Source organism: Polypterus senegalus, chromosome 2 (assembly GCF_016835505.1).
Source record: "Polypterus senegalus isolate Bchr_013 chromosome 2, ASM1683550v1, whole genome shotgun sequence".
Lineage (NCBI taxonomy): Eukaryota > Metazoa > Chordata > Cladistia > Polypteriformes > Polypteridae > Polypterus > Polypterus senegalus.
In genome coordinates, this window is record NC_053155.1 from 190,784,883 (window position 1) to 190,806,758 (window position 21,876).

A 21,876-nucleotide genomic window follows, 5' to 3' on the forward strand; every position below is an offset into this window, starting at 1 on the left:
CACAATAAAATATACAGAAAATGAAAGCTTCTGAAAGCTTTCTGAATCTAATGTATTGATAATTGTTCTTTCAAAGATTTGACTAATTCATGGAAGAATAAATAAAGTGTCTTATGTTTGTGAAAGCCTTATGTGATAAAGGAGACATGAAAAATGCCAGGCAGACATGAATTTAAAAGAAAAAAAAACTTGGAGTTTTCAAGGCCAGCTGGTACAGTGGACTAGTCCTCTGCTCCAAGATAAGTAGATATCAGGAAATCTGGGATACCAGAAGAAGAGACTCAGAACTTGAACAGTAACCTAGCAACACTAATTGGGAGGTGTCACCAAGGCCAAACTTCACAAGGTGGAGAGGAAAGCATTACAAGACATTAACAACCCTCAGTGCTTCTCTGTAGTTTGCAAATCAAACAGTTAATAAAACCTTTTCCTGTTTTTGTTTTATACTGTATATTTCAATTAGTTCAGGAAGATAAGAGGGATTTAAACCATTCACAACTTTGAAGTTTTAAAATGAAGATTTCTGAGGTGGGTTCTGAACCAAATCAGAAGGCAGTATGGATATAAATAATGACATCCCAGATTTGATTCATTTTTAAAATATTTTCAGGCTGAAGAGAAAATAACTGCACTCCAAAATGTGACTAAATGTGTAATTATTTTTGTCTATTGTGAGCAGTATGGAATCATTTTTCTTTCTTTGGACAGAAATTGGTAACTTAAATTACATCCTGTTCCTCAGATCTGCATGTTTGTTCATTTTTGCTAAGCATGAGAATCAGGTGCCACCTTTATATGTAAAAAAACAGACAACTAACAACTTTAGGTTAAACACTTTTAAGTGTAAAAGAAAAAAAAATACTTTACCATATTCACAAACTTGATCTTCTTTACTCTTTTTCATTAATTGGCTGTAGTGTATTTTTTTCCAAAAATTCCTTTGGAAACCTCCTTTACTAGACGTTTGGCAATTTTAGGTAGTATGTCATGCATGCAGATTCTGTTCTGTTCTGGCTTATTTGTAAGGTGCACCATATTTTGACATAATTCACAAACCATTTGATGGTCTGAAAATGCTAGTATGATGCTAGGTTTTGAGTGTGTGTGAAATTAATATTAGAAAAATTAAAACTAGGAATGGTGTGCAACTTGAGTTTAAAAACAGTTCATAATGCAATAATGACCCCATAAACCTATAATAATTACATCTACTTGGCTTGGTGACAGATACATATACTATATATAAGAGGCACTATAATCAGGGTGTGCTCCACACCAATGCTGGTGCACTGTCCCGGGTCCACGGCCTTTTTGCTAAGTCCACCTGTCCCTTGAGGGTCTAGCTGGGTGGAGGGCAGTGTCACACACATGCAACTGGAGATCACCTTCAGGGCTTAAGCAAAGATTTACCACATATAGTGTATTTCATTTAGGTTACTTGGTGATTCCAAAGTGTGTGTACGGCTGTGCCCTGAAGTGGACTGGCATCCAATCCAGGGCTGTTTCTCTTTTTGTACCCAATTTTTCCCTAATTGGCTTTTCCTCCCTGCAACCCTATTTTCCAAACCCACTTTTGGTACATAGTTGTGGGAAGCTACAACATAACGCGGTACCACTGGTGGAGCGATTTAACATGAGATGGCAACCCGTTTAATTGCATACTCATTTAAAAAAGGACCTATTAGAGTCACTGTTTAACTGAATTTTCACATTTTAGTAGCAGGAAATCTGAACACCTAAAGAAAACTCACATGGGAATAGGAACAACATGTCAGTTTGACACCGACTTTGACCAACTCAGATTCAAACCCTGGACCTTTCAGTCGGCACTGCTAACTGCTGTGCCACAACAGCAGTCAAAGCGATAAAATGATGACACTGTGTCAGTAATGGGAGCAGTGCTAATGTACAGTATAAGGTGTTACCACTGTTAGTAGTTGTAGGCTGCATTGAAAAATCCTGTACCTGAAGATGGATTCTTTGTATACTGCTTTGTGCAAGGCTTTGCATTCAACCTTTGTACACAAATTTCAGTATTTTGTAGTTCTGTGGTTCACATCAGTATTGAGGACGCTGACAGTGTGGTCAAATTTGACACCAAAGGTAGAGAAGGGACCAGGAGGCTATGAATATGCAGCGAGTTTGAAAAAAAGTGCAGGGAATTCGCAGATGAGAATTGCTTAACGGAAAGACTTATAAGGCTGTCAGATGTAAAATGGAAGAGGGGCAGAATTTGACAAGAAGGTTTGAAGTGGGGGTATGGACAGAGGTACAGCCAAAAGGGATGGAACATCCTTTAAAGGACCTGAACTGGATGACAGTGTGGGATACATTATGTGTGAGGAAGAGGAAGTATAGACGAGGTTTGACACAGACAAGGACGTGTCCAACATCAGACTGTGTCCAGATGGAGACAGACATGAGTTTTGGGAGTGCCGTTGGACACAAGAAGTGTGGGCGAATATAGGAGGATTATTGAAAATGTATGGTGTAATAGAGTTGTTGTGGATTGTATTTTGTAATGTGTAAATAAAGCCTACTTTAAAAAAAAAAAAAATTAATTCAACGTCTGAAGATTTTTCAGAGTGGGGCATATTATCCTTTTCCTTCAAGCTGTATACCCTGCTTGCAGAACTCCAAAAACTTCTTTAAAACATGCAGCAGGTGTTTGGCCATTATTTTTTTCCATCAATTCATCAGAGCAAAATATTAATCTTTGAAATGCTTCCACTATGTGAATGAGATTGCCCTGCTCATTTTCTCTGATTGACACGCATTATTATGTATTTCAAAAATCTCTTGAGCACTTTGCATTTTACACATAATTCAAGTGCCCTTCTTGGTTGAACAAAATAGGAATTCAATTATGGGGTTGACAACTCAAGTACATGCATGATTTTTGCATCTGCTGTTGGTTTGTTGGTGTTTAAAAAATCACTTTAGAAAAGATCTTAGACTTAATAATATAAAATGCATTAAAATGCATGAAAGTATTGTTGGTTTGACTGATCATAATATATCACATTAAAACCAACTTTATTGAATATTAAAATATTAATTAACCTCCTTAGCGTTACATTTTATTCCAAAAAAACCTGTAAAAAGCGGTTTTATAAATGAAAAATTTCATTTTTATTAAATCTCAAAAGTATAATAATGATGCAAATAATAATGATTAATAAAAATAATAATATGAAATGAACAATAATAACAAAAATAATAATAACAGTAATAATACCACTACTAATGATGCCAAAACAGTATATAATGTCAAAATTCTTTTGTGTGTAAATCTTAAAGCATGATGAAAGACACCATCCAACATCACAGTCGGGACAATAATAGCGTGTTTCTTTTCGGATTTTCTTTCCAGATTTTTCAGTTTTTGAACAGCACATTGCACAGGTACGAGTTGGATTTTGTTTTTTTCTGTTGGTGGTATATAATCAATAAAATGTCTGCCAATAAGACACTCTGGATTGATCCACGATGTGCTGGGTCGACCGTGTCCTTAGTGGTAGTGTAGACAGTTGGATGTGTAGAAATGGTTTGTTCTACAAGTTTGCACGAGTTACAGTTTTGTCAGCTTTTTGTTTCTATAACACAAATGCATTCCAAATGCACTGTTCCACCAGAGGATGAAATATATTTTTGTAGTATTTCTTTTGTTGCTTCCGCATAACAGGATAGAAAGTCAATTCTTGATCCACACAATTTACACCCCCCATCATGCTATTGTGGTTGACCACGGCACAACGCTTTGTAACCTGCTTGTGGCATTATTCCTTTATATTGACTGTAGCTGTATTATGTACAGTGCTAAGAAGAAAAACATCTTTCTTGTCCTTCCATTTCATTGCAAGCACTTTACCCTTTTGTCAAGCTATTAGCGCACCTCACTATTGTGGGCTGCATCAGGAGTGGGCAAGAGGAGGAGTACAGGAAGCTAATCAAAGACTTTGTTAAATGGTGCCACTCAAACCACTTACACATTAACACCAGCAAGACCAAGGAGCCGGTGGTGGATTTTAGGAGGCCCAGGCCCCTCATGGACCCTGTGATCATCAGAGGTGACTGTGTGCAGAGGATGCAGACCTTTAAATATCTGGGAGTGCAGCTGGATGACAAATTGGACTGGACTGCCAATACTGATGCTCTATGTAAGACAGGTCAGAGCAGACTATACTTTCTTAGAAGGTTGGCATCCTTCAACATCTGCAGTAAGATGCTGCAGATGTTCTACCAGACGTTTGTGGCCCTCTTCTACGCGGTGGTGTGCTGGGGTAGCAGCATAAAGATGAAAGACACCTCATGCCTGGACAAACTTGTTAAGAAGGCAAGCTCTATTGTAGGAGTAAAGTTGGACAGTTTAACATCTGTGGCAGAGCGACGGGCATTAAGCAAACTCCTGTCAATTATGAATAATCCACTGCATCCACTGAACAGTGCCATCTCCAGGCAGAGGAGTAGCTTCAGTGACAGACTTTTGTCACTGTCCTGCTCCACTGACAGACTGAGATCATCGTTCCTCCCCCACACTATGCGACTGTTCAGTTCCACCTGGGGGAGTAAATGCGAACATTACTTAAAGTTATTGTCTGCTTTTTATTTTCTTTTTTTTTCATTTTTATTACTATTTAATTTAATATTGTTTCTTTGTATCAGTATACTGCTGCTGGATAATGTGATTTTCCCATTGGGATTAATAAGGTATCAAAGTATCTATCTATCTATCTATCTATCTATCTATCTATCTATCTATCTATCTATCTATCTATCTATCTATCTATCTATCTATCTATCTATCTATCTATCTATCTATCTATCTATCTATCTATCTATCTATCTATCTATCTATCTATCTATCTATCTATCTATCTATCTATCTATCTATCTATCTATCTATCTATCATTTAGCTCTGCCAAAGTCTTCAGGCGTGCCACAACAGTTAGGATGCACTGGTCCATATGCATCAGTCTTTCTTTGCAGCAAGATGTCAAATAGCTCTGGTGAAGTATAAAAATTGTCAATGGTTACACAGTACCTTGATTTGGCAGTGCATCTATCAAAGTCAGCACCGATGATGTAGCAACACTGTACTGATTGTATTTTGGCTGAAACATTGTCCCATTCCTTGCATACAGAACCAAATTCCAAATGCATCCTGTTTTAGATTCACAAAGCTCGTAAAGCTTTATGCCAAATCTTGCTCTTTTTGACACAATGTACTTTATCCGTGATAGTATGCCGTTGTAAGCCATGAGACTTTCATCGATGCTGACATTGCGGTCCAGAATGTAAATGCTCCAAAATGTTGCTACAATTGCCTGGTATATCTCCCAAATTTTCTTCAGTTTGGGTGTTGGATGAGTATTCTTATCAAAGTCTTCATTGTTGGTAAAATGCACATATTTCATAATTAGTGAAAACCTACACTGAGACATAATTTTTCCAAAGAATGGCAGGACTGGCAGCACTTTTACAGCGTGAGTGATTCTCAGTTCTAACACTTAAGCAAGATGCATCTATACAGATGCCCAAGTGACACTTGTGACTAATGCTTTTAGTATGATTTTTGCATCCTGGTAACGCTTGGGTCTGACGCTAAGGAGGTCAATTAATTTATTTATTCAGCCATTTATTGAGCTCACATATGTACACTGCATTGCAATCCCTAGCATGTTAGACCATCATGAAGTACACCTACCCACTACACTGACTAGCAGCTGGCTAATTTAGGTTTGCCAGTGAGCCTAACATAAATGGTTTTTGATGCTGGTGGAAATCAAAGTGCATCTATCAAGAAGTCAGCTTAACCACAGATCTTTTGGATGTGGGAGACACCAATTGTTAGCAGAGGACATCCATGAAGATAAGGGAGAACAAGTCAGACATAAGTGAACCCAAATCCATAATAGTGCTAAGACCGAACTGCCATGTCATTCTGAACAAAGACTGTTTCCTTCAGTCCAGTATTATAAATGATATGATAAAAAAATGTTTTTTATCAAGTGATAGAAACAAATAAACAGGAAGGCAAGATTACATCAGCCTTTTAAGATGAGCATTTTTGTTTCTTTTAAATTAACACTAGTTCAGATGAGGTCAGCGCAGAAATGTTCTTTGTACGCTTATAATATGAAACATTCTCAAAGATAGAAATTAGTGGTCTAGTTGATACAGAATTCACAGTCCAGTCATTTCCTGTTTGTACATTTTCTGTTGGTAAACTGGAATCCTTAAGAACAAGTAGCTCACCTGATAACCCAAATAAAGAACTGAATTGTTTACTGAGAAGTGCTTAAATGTTTAGATTCCTGATTTATATCAGAACTCCAATATAAATGATAATAATTCTCTGTTGGCATCTCTCAGTCCTGAAATGACCCATCATCATGTCACATTTTTGCGACAGGACTTAAAATGAAGGAAAACATAATTTATATTGTTGTAAACGCTTGCAAGATTAAATAGACTTACAAAATTCCTCCTCTACACAGCCACAGTCATCTATCAGGATGAGTATTCCTCTAGCTAGAAGGATGAACTTGTGATTTCATTATAAATCAAGCTTGACAGTGCCACAAATTTCTCTGTTGTTTTCTTTATGAAAAGTAGCTTTACTTAAATTGTTAGTTAAAAATCCTCTATCAAATGCTTTTTCATGGTGCAGTGCAGGACAGAATGTCCTTTAAGATGAGGTAAGTCATTTTCTTATTTATTCCAACCACCTACAGTGAGCAGTATTACCACTTCATGGAGTCCGTGGTGCCTTCTGAAGTTTCCTCTCAAGTTTATGCCGGCTTCTTAAGACTCTCAGCTCTTTGCCACACTAGAAGACCAAACTGTGAGGCAAACTTGAGATGTTTTTATATGGGTGCATGTGAGTCTGCCACTGACTGGCTTCTCTCCAAAGGTTTCTCTTGCCTTGTACTTTACTGGATAGTGCCTGACTAGGGTAAGCAAGTCAAGAATGTGGTTAGGTGAGCAGAGGTTTGTAACCTCAGTATTGATTGGTGTTTGTTCTTGTATATTTATTTTTCTTCTAACTTTGCTTTTTAGGAAGTGTTAGCCAATTTTCATTTGGATTTATGCAGTACTCATTCAGAATGGAGAGATGTTCATGACATGACCATGGAAAAGCATAATGGCGTCCACCTGACTTGCTGTTGGATTTCCCATCTGACTTATCAGCTTTTATTATTGTTGAGGAACAGACATAAGCTTGTCTGCAATTTTGTAGCAAAAATGGCCTAAATGAATCCATCCAGTTTCTGTTTTCTGGTATTTACATTGAGGCTTTGCTCTTAGTTTGTCAATCTGAAGGTTACGGTCTGATTAATTTACATTAGAAAGTTGGACAGGCTACAAAAACAGTAGTGTGCTAAAAAATGTTGCTGGATTGCATTTTTGGCATCCAGGGTCTTTGGAAACCTACTCATGTGCAGCTTTTTTATTTATTTATCGTCCCAAAATTATTTTAATAAACTTTCAAAAATAAAAGTAGTTCATTATAACTTTACAAGAGTAAATCAACTTGGCAGCATGGTGATACATTGATTGCTGTTCTGCAGCCCTTTGTTTTAAATCACAGTAATTATCTGTGCGGTTCAGTGTGAGAATGAAATTGTGTGTGTGTGTAACTGTGTGATAGACTGGCACCTTTTTCAGGGTTGGCTGCTTCCTTAAAAATTTGACGGTAACAGGCAACAGCTCCCTGTGGCACTGGTTGGATATGTGGGTTTTTAAAAAAATACTGGATGTTGTTCAGGACATTTTGGAAATGCTAGACATTAATTACAGTTATTTTTAAAAGTTCTGAAATTGAATTGACAAGCTTCAATAATTAAATGGATAAATGATTGTGCCTATTAAAAGTAATTTTGCTCTGCGCGCACATCACATTTGTTTCGTATTTTGTGTGGTTGCTTTTGTGTTTTAATTCAAACTGGTTAATGTTTGAATCCTGTCTGGAACTGCATGCCTCCTGGGAATGTGTTCTTTTGGAACTGTGTTCTTACTAGAGATGACCTAATCCTCCTGGTAATCATGGCAGAGATACTAAGGCAAGAAAATTAGGTACAAATGAATCAATATATTTCAGTTGTTTTTAAATGCGGCTTTAAACTTATAAACAAATAACTGAGAAAGCCTATAGTACAGTAAAATAGTCCTACAACAGTCTCAGTAGAGTCTTCAACGATAATTTGTCCATATTCACATAGTCACATGCACTGTTCTTGGCACGGATGGTATGCAGTGTCTTCTATCCATCCAAAGGAAAGTCTTTAATGGGTGACTAAGCTACTGCATATGTGATTTTATACCCTTAAAACGTTTTTTTGTTATAATTTAACCAATTAAATAGGAACACTTAATCTTTCATCAACTACTATTGTCTGTTAACTTTTATAAGCTATTTCCATCAATTTGTTAATCAGTATTTAAACACCTGGTTGATGATCCATTAAACCAGTTAACATTTGGAATACACTTTCTGCTGACCACCTGCCTTTTAATCCTCGCATTTACAAGGTCCTGCAATCTCGAGTTTATTGCTTGTAATTTGAATTAGTATATTATGTGTTAAGGGAAAATGTAATTTTGCATGCCAACTGAATATTCTTGTCATAAAGCAATTTGGCTTGCAGAAAACATCTGGTTATTTTAATCTTTGGTCACCCATTAGTTTCTTGAAGGAAAATGACCTCCTGCTTGTGGCTAATAAGTCTTTATTTATGTATTATACTACAGTATATTGCTTCATTATAACTTGTATGTGTATCAAAAAGCAGGCTTACAAATCACAATAATGCATTTAGTGTATAGAGATTTTATATCTCTGACCACAGTACTGCTATATGCTTTTCATATATCTGTTTTATTTACAGTTGCCTCTATAATAAAGAGACAAAGCATGCATTAGAATACCAATGTACTTCTCCCAAGTAGCAAATTAATCTTTGATTTTGAACTTGAACTGATACATACCCAGAATGCATCACAAAAGAATACTGTGCCACAGGAACGATCTATTGGTACCCTGGCACGAAGTCAGAATTTTAAACAGCGAACTGAATATATGTAGGAGTTGAGTGACAGAGAGGGTTGATGGAAACAATAGCAGCGTATGCAGCTGAAAAAAGAATCAATTACAAAAATACAGGCAATAGAGAAAGGCAGATTTTCATTTGCCATTGGGTTATTTTCACTGATTAGACTTTCTAGACACTTCTGTAGTGGGTACCTAAAATACAGAAGCCATAAAACTCAATGAGATGGCAAAGGCATGAGTCTAATGCAAAAATTGTGAGGAATCGCAGTTGCCATTTTGTAGTTTGTAAATTTTGACATGGTTTGACATTAGACAAGAAACAATTATAGTCCAACATGTTAAAAATTTGGGCTATGTCAGCATTCTTTTATTAGTGTCACACCTCCTCCTCATAAGTCACCTCATGCCTAGCAATAGAAATATCCCATGAATGGAAGAATTTGAACATAAAAGTAAGCAACCACAATTCAGAGATACTAACAGTAAGCTGGCTTTATCATACTTCCTAGAAGTTGCTTTCTACATCAAGCTTGAATACTTTATTTTGTATGTGCATGTTGTTGTGTCAAAAATATTCCTTAGAAATCACACAGAAATGTTTGAGAAAAAAAAGAAAACAATAAAGAAATATAACGAGTAGCCACTTTGTTAGGCCTGCCTGCTATTTAATGCACATTGCCTGCTACTTCAAACAGCCATCCATTTGATTGCAACTTAATAATTAAAACTTATACAGCATGTAGACATAGTCAAGAGGCTTAGTTGTTCTGTTTTGAAACAAAAGGTCAAAAATGTGATTTGAAGTGTATTTGACCATGGTATGGCTGTTGGTGCATAGATATGGCGGTTTCATCGTCTCAGAAGCTATTGCTTTCCTTGGATTTTCATCAATTGCAATCTCTTAAGGTTTACAGTATATAGATTGGTGCAATAAACAAGAAACACACAGAGGGTGGCAGGTCATTGAATAAAAACACCTTATTAATGAAAGCCATCGGGCTATCAAGCTATTAAAATGGCAACTGATTCTCAGACAACAACAAGTCAAATATTGAAGTGGATGAGCTATGGCAGTTGAAGCCATGCTATGATCTACTCCTGTCCACTAAGAACAGGAAGTTGAAGCTTTAATGGGTATGTGATCACGAAAACTAGATGACTGAAGATTGGAAAAAAGCATCACCTTTTCTAAGGAACATTGACTTCAGTTGTGAATATCTAAATAATATCTGTCATACTTTGTGTCAAAAGGATATGTAGACTGGTTGTTGTAGTATAATGTTGTGGGACATGTTTTTTTGTTTTCATTTACCCCTATTGATACACATTGACTATCAATTTAGTTTATATAAGCATTGCTGCTGACCATGTGCATCCTTTTACAGGATAATGAACCATCATACAAAGCACCCTGCTCCCACAAATATTGTTGTGACTTCAGTTTATTCTAGTGGCCCACAAAGTCCTCATATCTCAGACCAGTAAAGCATGTTTAGGGTCAAAGTGTGGATCACAGCATGAATGTGTGACTGAAAAAAAAAATCTGCATGATTCTATTGAGTCAGCAAAGGACCGATGTCCCCAAGGAAGGGTTGCGGCCCTTTGTTGAAAGCATACCTTAAAGAAGGCATGCCATTCTGGAGGTGAAAGGGTCCTTCCCATGCATATATAATCAATAACTTTTGTTAGAAATGAAAATGCTGTCGGGAATGCCTTCTACTTGGAGCTGACATAACTTTATAAAGGCTGTCTTTCTACAAATCATACATACTACAGTAAAGATTCTGCTGCTCAGTAATCAAAAGAACTGTAGTAGGAGGTTTTCTTATTTAATAATCAAAATGACAGGTGATAACAAAATTAATTCTAAGAATTAAAAGAACAGTGATGAAAGAGAAGCAACGTTTTGTCGTTGCACAAGAATGCACAACACTGTGTGAGAAATTTCACAGTGCCTTTTGTACTAATTCTAATCTTACAGGTAGAACTTTTATAACTTAGTAGCAACTCCTCGGCATATGTTTAAACTGTCATGTTTCAAATTGACTCACTCGAGAGGATCTGCGCTTCTTTTGGGAGGACAGTAGTATTGCACGCAAACTTGTCTGAGATCAGTGTTTCGCCATCCTTGCTGAAAACAGCATGGGCAGAATTCCATGTTCTCTTTGTAGGACAAAGAATGGTTTGCTAGATCCATTTGGAGGCAGGCCTCATCAGACTCCACTAACAAATGAACTTTTCTGTCATCCACTGCTGTAACTGTCATCTTATTTACCTGCTGATGGTTCTTTGGTCAGATCTGGAGAAACCTCCTGCTAACATTGCACAGAATGCCTGTTTCTTCAACATGACAGTTTCTTCCACAAATTAGTCTTAGTTTTGCTGCCATGAAAGGTTCCAACAATTATTTGGTCGCAACTTCTAGACACTATCTCCATTACAGAGGTCTTCTAGCTATGTCCAGTGACCTTTAGCTGAAAGTACTTTCATATCAGGTGTATTTTTGAATAACCTTGTGTTTGTTCATCATTGGCAATCCATGCAATCAAAAACAGCAATCAAGTAAAAAAAAAAAAAGTCCAAATATATCTCACAGGTATTTTTCAACTTCTGCATTAGAATTAGTTTCTTCCCCATCACAGAAATGGCATTCCACATCCTAATAGATAGTTTCGATTGCCAAGGGCTAGAATTCCTGGGTCCACTTCTCCTCTTGCCTGTCATGTGAGCCTTCAGATTGGCCACATGCAGGTTTTTCTGGATGAGCAGTACTGCAATTCTGTTGGTCACCCAGCCTAAAAGCACTATCTAGCGAACATATAATAAATAATATAATAGTAATACGTTGAAGTCATTTTTCTAAATATTTCGGACTCCACTCAGTATGTGTTTATTTCTTGTATATAATATCAAGGTCTGGAAACTGACCACTTTGGCATCCTGTATTGTCCACTTAGCCTCAACAGACTGTGATCTCTTGTGCACAGTGGAACAGTCCACAACATGGTGTGATGCTGTTAGAACAAATCTGAGGCCAATGTCCTTTCCTGGAAAAGAGTGGCATGATCTGTTTAGGCGGCCTCAGATGGAGGAATGCAGGTGCCTCAGAGTCCAATTCATGAGCTAGAGGTAACTGTGAGAATGACCCATTAATTGGTGCAGCACCAGATCTTTTACAAATGCATTGAATCCATGTGGTAAAGAAGAAGTAAAGTCCATGAACAAAGCTGTCAAATTACCTGTTAGTTTTTACCATTGGTCATGAGTTCAGAATAGTCACTGAAGAATGAGATCAAGGGTACATGCAGCTGAAATGAGGTTCGTACACAGGATTATTGGGCTGATACTCCTTGATAGGGTTAGGAGCTCTGCAATACAGGAGGATATCAGTATTTAGCAATTTGAGGTGTCTTGGGTCTGTAATCATCATGCTCCTAGGCTCCTTCCACAGGAGGTTTAAAGGCATGACACACTGGGAGAAAGCCTTGGAGCAGACTGGGTTGTACTGATAGTAATTTATTTTAATTGCCTTTAGAGAATCTGGCCGTTCCCTTAGAGGTACTGGATACTAAGTAGCATGTTCCTACTATGACCCTATCCAGGAATAGGGGAAGGAAAATAATAATGGTGATGGTGATGTATTAATGTATCTGATAGTTTGTAATAATTCTGTTAAAATGCCATTAATTGAAGAACTACTGCATTGCATTTTCAGGTAGCGACCCATCTGAACAGAATCAGCTGAAACCAGCAGAAGGTCAGCAAACACAAAATACTTCTGCACCAGGCACACCCAAATCAACACGAAGTGCTATCAGAAGTGTTCTGGATGTCCAAAGAAAAAAAGGGTGAGGAAACTGATGAGCTTGTAATGAGAAGAGTGGGAGACGCTTTTCATTCTTAGTATTGCATGTATTTTTGTGAGGCACTGCACAATACCATAAAACATGAAGCTTGTTGCTATGACATACTGTGTTTTACTGAGGATTTTGTGCTTGTTTGCTTTATGAAGTAATGTGAAATGGTGCTTTCTGTTAGGAAAATTTATTTGTGGTGGCACAGAGGTTATCAGTGCTGCCTCACAGATTCAGCCCCTGGATTTGAATCTGCAAAGATTTGTCATTAAATATCGGAAGGCACTGAATCTTCTTATGTTGTAACACGTGATAAAACTGCAAGGTTTGGGCCTGCCCTTAAGCTGAAGCCTGCTTGTTTCGTTTTCTAAATTGCCAACATACATTTTGAACTTAGCAGTTTTTTTTGTTTTGTTTTGTTTAATTACATTTTTTTGTGATTTAACCTGTGGTTAACCTGACCCTGCCCAAACTCATTGTCCATATGAAAACAGTACTGGGGAGTTCCTCCTACATTTCCAAACACATACAGATTAGTTGGCCGAATGTGAGTATTTACTTGACTGGGTCTTGACTGTTTCCCTGTCTGGGTTGGTTTCTACTTTGTATCCAATGATTGGTTGAGGCCCCCATGATTATAAACTGGAATAAGTAGGTCTGTAAATGTTATGTTATAATTTGTTTATCACTTTTGCCTCACATTTTAACAGCCCTGTGTTCAAATCCTGAATTTTGTCATTGTCTCTGTGGAGGTGGCACATTCTTTCTCTGTTTGTTTTGTCCAGAAACTCTCTGGTTCCCCTCTAAATCACAAAAAAATTGCTTGTTACTTTTCTTAACTTTAGAATCTAAATTTTTCATCATTTTTCTTAGAATTTGTTGTGATACCACAGTGGCACAGTGGGTAGCGCTGCTGCCTCGCAGTTAGGAGACCCGGGTTCGCATCCCGGGTCCTCCCTGCATGGAGTTTGCATGTTCTCTCTGTGTCTGCGTGGGTTTCCTCCGGGTACTCTGGTTTCCTCCCACAGTCCAAAGACATGCAGGTTAGGTGCATTGGCGATTCTAAGTTGTCCCTAGTGTGTGCTTGGTGTGTGGGTGTGTGTGTGCCCACCCTGCCCAGGCTTTGTTTCCTGCCTTGTGCCCTATGTTGCCTGGGATTGGTTCCAGCAGACCCCCGTGACCCTGTAGTTAGGGTATGGCGGGTTGGATGATGGATGGATTAGTATAAATGCTTGCTTCCTTTTACTGCCAGCAATTAAGCCATTGCATTGGTCTGAACCAGCAAATCTATAGTGTACACCATTTCAGGACCTCAACCACATAGCCACACCGCCTGCCTAATTAGAAAAGACTTCAGTGTGATTTCCGGTAAACTTGTGAGAACCTAGCACAATTTAAAAAAAAAAAAAAAAGTTTTATTACTTCCTTGGAAAAAAGCATTATCTTTAGTCCGGACCACTATCTGGTAAACTACTGTACATACCCATACAGCTGTAGCTTTATGAAAGCTAATGCCTTTTATCTGTACATTTTTTATATTACAGTACATACACGCATAGTTTATGTGTGTATGTAGATGATTAACCACATGAACAAAGTCAATTCACTTAAGTTATTGTTGGTTCTTTTGATAATGTCAACATGCACTGTTTGCCAGTGTAATTTAATCAACAGAAAGTAATTAACAGTGGACAGCAATGGCTGGTAGTGTGTGCAATAATGGTCATCTGCTAAAAAAAGAAGAAAGTAGTTGGCTACACCGTTGATGGTAAAAATGCAACATTGATGTGAGAAAACCATCAATCACCTTGTTTAATTTTCTAACAAGGACCAGATAATATTGCACACAGTACCTAGAAAGTCATATCCTTCCCAAAATATCATAAAAGGGGTAAAATAAAAAAAAAAAAAACTTTTCAAAAGAGTCAGGTCTTTTTAAATTGTATTTTTTTTGCTTTGCTCAAGAAAACAAGAATGCATTAATAATACAACAAAAATCTAGTTTTGCTTTTGGGGTTTAATTAAAGGCGGCATGATGGCGCAGTGGGTAGCACTGCTGCCTCGCAGTTAGGAGACCTGGGTGCGCTTCCCGGGTCCTCCCTGCATGGAGTTTGCATGTCCTCCCCGTGTCTGCGTGTGTTTCCTCCCACAGTCCAAAGACATGCAGGTTAGGTGCATTGGTGATTCTAAATTGGCCCTAGTGTGTGCTTGGTGTGTGGGTGTGCCCTGCAGTGGGTTGGCGCCCTGCCCAGGGTTTGTTTCCTGCCTTGCGCCTTGTGTTGGCTGAGATTGGCTCCAGCAGACCCCCGTGTCCCTGTAGTTAGGATATAGCGGGTTGGATAATGGATGGAGTTTGATTAAAAATCTAGTGATGGATGGTGGGAGGCTGGTGCAAGACGTGGCTGTTGGATTCAGAGAAAATCTATTTGTTTTTCTCAAATTCTCTTTTAAATTTAAGTAAAAGGTGATATAAAGCAGTCTCTCAAACACAAAATTACTTTTAATAATGACTAGTTGTGCTGGATTCAAATCTAAGTAATCAACATCGACATTGTATTTTATGTTTAATACACAGGTTATCTTAAATGCGTCAGTGGCCACTGCTGTATTGCCCTGCTTTAACGACTCTAGCCTAGTCATGTTGAGACTTTGGTTTTCCGGTGTGCACTCAATTTATCGTTATTTTTTACTCATCCATTGCTCACCATGGGGCCTGAGCAGGTGCAAGAAAGTTTCTATCACGCTTTACACAAAGAACGATAGACACTTGAAATAAGCTACCAAGTAGTGTGGTAGACAGTAAGACTTTATGGACTTTCAAAACTCGACTTGATGTTTTCTTGGAAGAAATAAGTGGATAGGACTGGCGAGCTTTGTTGGGCTGAATGGCCTGTTCTCGTCTAGAGTGTTCTAATGTTCTAATGCTGTTGCTGACGTATGACTTCAGACAACAGAAAAGGCCACTAAGTCAAATTTTCTTATTTTTAGGCGTTTATTTGTTATTTTTATTATCATTTTTGATTATTTTGACCCTTCTTCTACACGTTTTTTATATTTCAAATTATTCCTTCTAAGCCCAGCAACCGGACAGACACACAGAGACAGAAATATACACAAGACCTTTTATTAAGCTGGATTATCAATAATTGCATAAATGTTATTACCCGTGTGCTCATATTTAGCTTTCTACACATTGCCTACGCTTATGAGTTGTTGACTTTTTGCTAAGTCCATGCCATCCATCCAAAAAAAATCTGTCTACATAATTTTTACTTGGTAAAGCTGAACTCTGCATTTCTGCAAATTAGGCACATTTTAACGAAAGCCACTTTAAGGTTAGAGATTGTCCTTGGATAGGTTTTCACAAAGAAGTTGGGGAACACAGGAAGGCTTTGGTGAGTTGTCTAACGCCTTCAGCCAAAGCAGGTACAGATTGGTGCAGATAAATTACATGTACCATAAAAAAATCCCTGATTACTGTAAAGGCTTGTGGTCAAAATTCCCTTTTTCCTGTTCTTTTAACTTCTGTTTCAAAAAGAAATTATGAAAATGAATTTAGAAAAAAAAATCCTGGCAGGACTGTAATACTGAAAAATATTCTACAAAAACTTTTACTTCATGTGTGTGGTTGCTTCAGTGTAACAGATTTTTGGGTAAATAAAATGTTCTTCTTCCTGTTCCTCTCCATCTTTTCCCACTTCTATTTGGCATTAATATGTTTTATCAGCCTTCTCCATACAGCTCCGTCCATCACCTCCACACCCAGTCAAGTCCTTTTCCTTCAAATCTTCTTACATTTTATCCATATTTCTCTCTTTTACCCACTTATTCATCATCTTTCCTCCTCACATGCCCATAACTACTTCAGCCTACTTTTCTGTACTTAGACATCTCTTCCCCTTTTGCTGTACCTATGGTTGCCCCATTTTTTATTATAATCTTTTTGTAATTCTACACATTCATCTCAACATTCTACTTATCTAACTTCTTTTCCTGTGTTTCCTTTACTGCCCATGTCTCAGCGCCACACATCATTTGTGGTCTTGCGCTGTCTTAAAGACCTTTAACCTACACCTTAATTCTTCAATCACACAATACTCCTGATACCTTCTTCCAATTGTTCTATCCTCACTACACTCAATAGGTTATCTCTGCATCTAATTTTCTATCTCGGCTACTGCTGATCTTAAATATTTAAAATTGTTTACTCTTTTCAATAGCTCTCCCTGCAGGCTGACTTCTAAATCCTGATCATCATTAAACCACATACTGTATATTCTGTCTTCTTCGTATTTATCATCAACCCTGTTCCAAAGCCCTTCTCCATTCATCCAGCTTCCTCTTTTCTGGTGCTATACAGCATAGTGTCATCAGCAAAAAGCAGGCATCAAGTGGATTGTTCTTTTATCCCATGACTAAACACATCCACTACCAGATCAAAATGACTCCGCTTAAATAAGATCACTTCTGAATCAGAAAAAAAATGTGATTCATTCATAGTCAGAACTTGAATAATCACCATACTAATTAACAGATTATCTATTGAAAATTATAGTGTTTAGTTATATGCACTAATTCTGAGGGATAGAATTTATTTGTTGCACAGGTTTGATTAATTTTGGTTCAGTGATGGACACGACAAATTCTTTAGACATTTGGCAAAAAGAGTTTTAAAAAATTATTTCCATGTAGCCCTCTAGCTACATGTTAAAAAACTTGACTATAATAGATCATTTTAATGTGTTGATATGAGCAGGATAGGCAGCACGGTGGCACAGTGGTAGTGCTGCTGCCTTGTACTTGGAAGACCCAGGTTCACTTTCTGGGTCCTCCCTGCGTGGAGTTTGCATGTTCTCCCCATGTCTGCATGGATTTGCATAGGTACATTGGCGATTCTAAATTGTCCTTAGTGTGTGCTTGGTGTGTGGGTGATTGTGTGTGTGCGACCTGCAGTGGGTTGGCGCCCTGTTGGATCATGGATGGATATGAACATAACAAAAATGCATGGCAGAGGCAGAAATATCACTCATAAACTTGTGCTTTCTTTCATATTTTCATTGGACAGGAAAGGAAAATCAGCAAACAAGAATGAAAATGCTTTGGAAAAGCCTGATGACACTAGGAGCCTTGGGGCAGCTGCAGATCTGGATACTCAAAGTGTACGCAGCGGCCAGTCAGCCAGTCGCTCCACCAGGTAAACAGACACAAGGTCTAAGCTCTTTTAAAGTGGGTGGTGTATACTGGGTGTTAATTGGAGCCTGAAAATACTGTGTGAAGTTTTTTTACTGTGAAATAGGAGGGAAGGAACAGGATCGTCAATAAAGTGAATGCTGAAAAGAGATGTACATTATTTATAAGGGTATTTGAGTAGTGAGGGTAGTCTACATGAGGCAATGGGTTATCTTTGATGTGCAGTTCAGTTTTTATGTACATTTACAAAGGAATATGTGTTTTAGGTTAACTTGAAATTGGCCATACAGTACATGAAGATGTCATATGAGGTAATGGCATCCCATCCAGGGTTCATTCCCAACTTGAATCAAATGCTGCCAGGATCAGCAATATTTCCTACAACCCTGGGCTAGATAAGCAAATTGGAAATAGATGGATGGATGGAACTAATCAAATGTCATTCTTTAACAATATGGCATTTTGAAAAGATTGATGTCACTTTGTCTGTTCAAGGAGTTTTTGCTCTTGATTCACTTGTGTTCTAGAGTAACGTGCGTGGACTTTCATGACATGCTATTTCTTTATTCAAGAGCTAATTTACTATATTTAAGTGAACCGCAACTTTGAAATTAATCCCTTCTATTCTGCATCTGCATTAGTTCTCTGTGTTAAGAATGAATCGTCAGTGTGTGTTTTGCTTTTTAATGGAATATCGTAATTGTGAGTTTAATTTTTTAGTGTCTGTTAACAGAAGTATGACAAGAGGTCAGATTAAATGGAAGCTTCTAATTGACTACTAATTAAGATATTGGCTGTAATGAAAGTCTGCTAACCAGGCAGTGTGTCTTCATGGAGTATGTTTACATGCTCACACAAAACCATAATAAGGTGAGTAATCTGGTTTAGGCAGAAACCTGGTTTCTTAAAAACAGTACTCTAACCAGTGCTCTTCTGATGTTCTCCTTTGGCAAAACGCTTCAACGTCATTAAGTTGTGCAAAAAAGAGTTAAACGTCCTCATTCACTGTCATGAATCTGAAAACAAGCATGAAGCTTGTGATAATTTTGTTGTGTTTAGGCCTTCATGCGCTGTGAAGTAAATACCATCTATCCCCTTTTTACATCTTCGATCTGAGCCACCGATGTTTCATGGTATAAACACTGGCCACTACAGCCCCCGATCACTTGTCTATAACATGTCTGGGGCAAATAGCTGGATTAAAACTAAATTGACACTTTATTAATGTTTCTGTGGACTGTACACAGCACACTCTTCTGCCTGGCTGCATGATTGAGCCCTGCAAAGGACCAGCATACCTGTACCTTTGCTTCTTGCCTTACACCCAGTGCTGCTGAGATAATAACAATGCAGGTCTTATTACTTCAGTCAGTCAGTCAGTCAGTCAGTTTCCAACCTGCTACATTCTAACACAGGGTCACGGGGGTCTGCTGGAGCCAATCCCAGCCAGCACAGGGCGCAAGGCAGGAACAAACCCGGGCAGGGTGGCAGCCCACCGCGGATTATTACTTCAGTAAAATACATATTGCGTTAAGTTACTCATGTAGTCTGACACCTTTTTAAAGTGATAATTCATGTTACTTTTACCGTGTTACCCCCTAGTACTGCTCCTGAGATTGTGCTGCTGAGCTTAGCCCTGTACGTTTCATTCCATAACATAAATGTAGCGATTTCTGAACTATTGAGACAGATTATTTCAACCAGTAAAAGGAATAATGCGATCCTTTGAGCATTTGCTTCAGGAAATTTATTTTGTGGATGATCCTACCTATGGCTACTGAAAACATATATGAAGCCAAGCAGGCATACAGAGTGCTGCTATAAATGATTACAAATTTTAAATCTAGATACCTGTAAGTGGGACTGGAAAATTGAAAATTGAATTTGGGTTTCAAATTTTAAAGAGGGATCATACAACCTCCTCTCTACCTGTCAGTGTAACTATAATGACCACCTCTGTACAGCCACATCTAATCTAAGAAGCAGTGGGGTTGGCTCACACATCAATCAAAGACAAATGCTGTTTGGTCAAGATGGTAGTTGCTACTGATGAAGTGCAATGTGTACTTTATAGTTTGACTCATACAAACACAATAAAATTAATGTTGAACACTGAACACTATTTGACAACTCTTGAGATTATACATTGTTTTATTTCAGAAAAATGTTACTTATTTCAGGTGAAATTGAATACCCAGCCGATAAAATCTCGGTTTTTTAAGAATTTAGTAGTTGCCCAATAAGAAAAAGCTAGGATTCTAAAACACAGAATAACAACCCTCCAAGGGAATAAAAGAAAAAGTCAAAAGTTAACACTGGAAATGAACCATAAAGTCAGTGGAACCTGTAACACATTGTTGTGTAACAGATATTTAGGAAGGTTTATTTTCTAAATGTTCCAGAGTAAGATATGAACCATTGGAGACTGGCATGGTGACTGTTCACTGGGCATGCAGTAGCTTGTGACGGTGCAGGTTCAGCTCCATGCTCACATCTTACTTCTGGGAGCTCTCGAACCCGACACCATCTGTAATGTCACCGATGAGCTGGACAGTGAGACACAAAAAAGCAAGGGGATGGTGCAAAAAGTGTGAAGTGCTTTTATTAAAAACTGCAAAATTAAAAACAAAGTGTCCAAATAATTAGTGCAGTGCTTCAAGTAAGTCATTAAATAAATAATCCAATAAAACAGGTGAATCTGTGGAGATTAAAAACACAATAGAAAAATCATTTTAAAACGACGAGGTTAAAAACAATGGCTGGAGGCAGTCTTTCTTTAAAACTAAAGTCAGGTGTGTTCTTCTACTGGCGGCTTCCCTGCTTCTCCCCTAATGGGCCCCGCAACAGGTTAGTTGCCCTACCAGCAAAACGCAGCTCCCTTCAATTCTGGTACAGTAGCCTTCCGATCCACGGCTACGTCGGGCTCCAGCCGGACTGAGACTTGGGTTCGTTCCCCAGCGGCCAGGGTGCTCACACTGGGTATCAACACGCCCAAAGCCTCCTCAGCTCCGCTTCCTTCAATGGCCAGTTGACCCCTCTGCCGGTCACTCCAGCTCCTCTAAATTGCTCAGCTGGCTGCTTCAATCTGTCTACGCCAAGTGTTGGCCAACCACTCCTCTGGGGCTCTCCTACCAGCTGCCTTCCACCTTCATAGAGCCTGTTCTTGCTCACGCTCTCACTCTCCTGCACTGGGTTTTTCCTTCCTGCCACCTTCTTCTCCATTAACCTCCGTTCTTTATCTCTCTTTTTTCTTTCTCTCCTCTATTCTTCTTCCATTCCCATCCACCTCACGCTTCTATTAAATAGTACGTCGATCAGGTGTGGCAATTAGAAGCTCCCAGCAACAATTATGGATGCAGACGATTCCTCACCTGTGCACTTAAGCGAGGACCGTCCACATCACGAAGCACCCGGGAACCGCTCTAGCCACACTACCACGCCCCCTCTCTAAGCCACGAGTGCGGCGACTATGTATTTAAAAAGTGGCCTTTTTGACTTGAGCTGTGGACCCGCTACACCACATTCCTCCCCCCATTAGCCCCAGTTGCACGGGAAGGCTCCATACTACTGCCATCCATGTGCAACTGGCGGCCCAGGTCCACAGCTTGGCCACACTACCACTGCACTTTAAATAATAAAAGCACTAAAACAATCCCACAATAAAATCAACCCATGCCCCCCTTGTAAAAACAGGACATTAAAAGAATAAGAACTTTAAAGAGACACTAAAAGCAATCAATAAATAAATGTCCATTAAAAAGCTCTGTCCTTTAAAA

At 38.5% G+C, this 21,876-nt stretch overlaps 1 protein-coding gene across 6 annotated transcripts in view; it reads left to right on the forward strand.

Moving 5' to 3' along the window:
- The window catches only part of sytl5 (synaptotagmin-like 5), a 356,011-nt gene that overhangs the window by 250,468 nt on the left and 83,667 nt on the right, over nt 1-21,876 (forward strand). For all 6 annotated transcript variants that reach the window (XM_039745076.1, XM_039745077.1, XM_039745072.1 and 3 more), the window contains 2 exons: nt 12,772-12,904; nt 17,976-18,104. In XM_039745076.1, the coding sequence (XP_039601010.1) occupies nt 12,772-12,904; nt 17,976-18,104 (262 nt within the window). The remainder of the gene's footprint in view (nt 1-12,771; nt 12,905-17,975; nt 18,105-21,876) is intronic.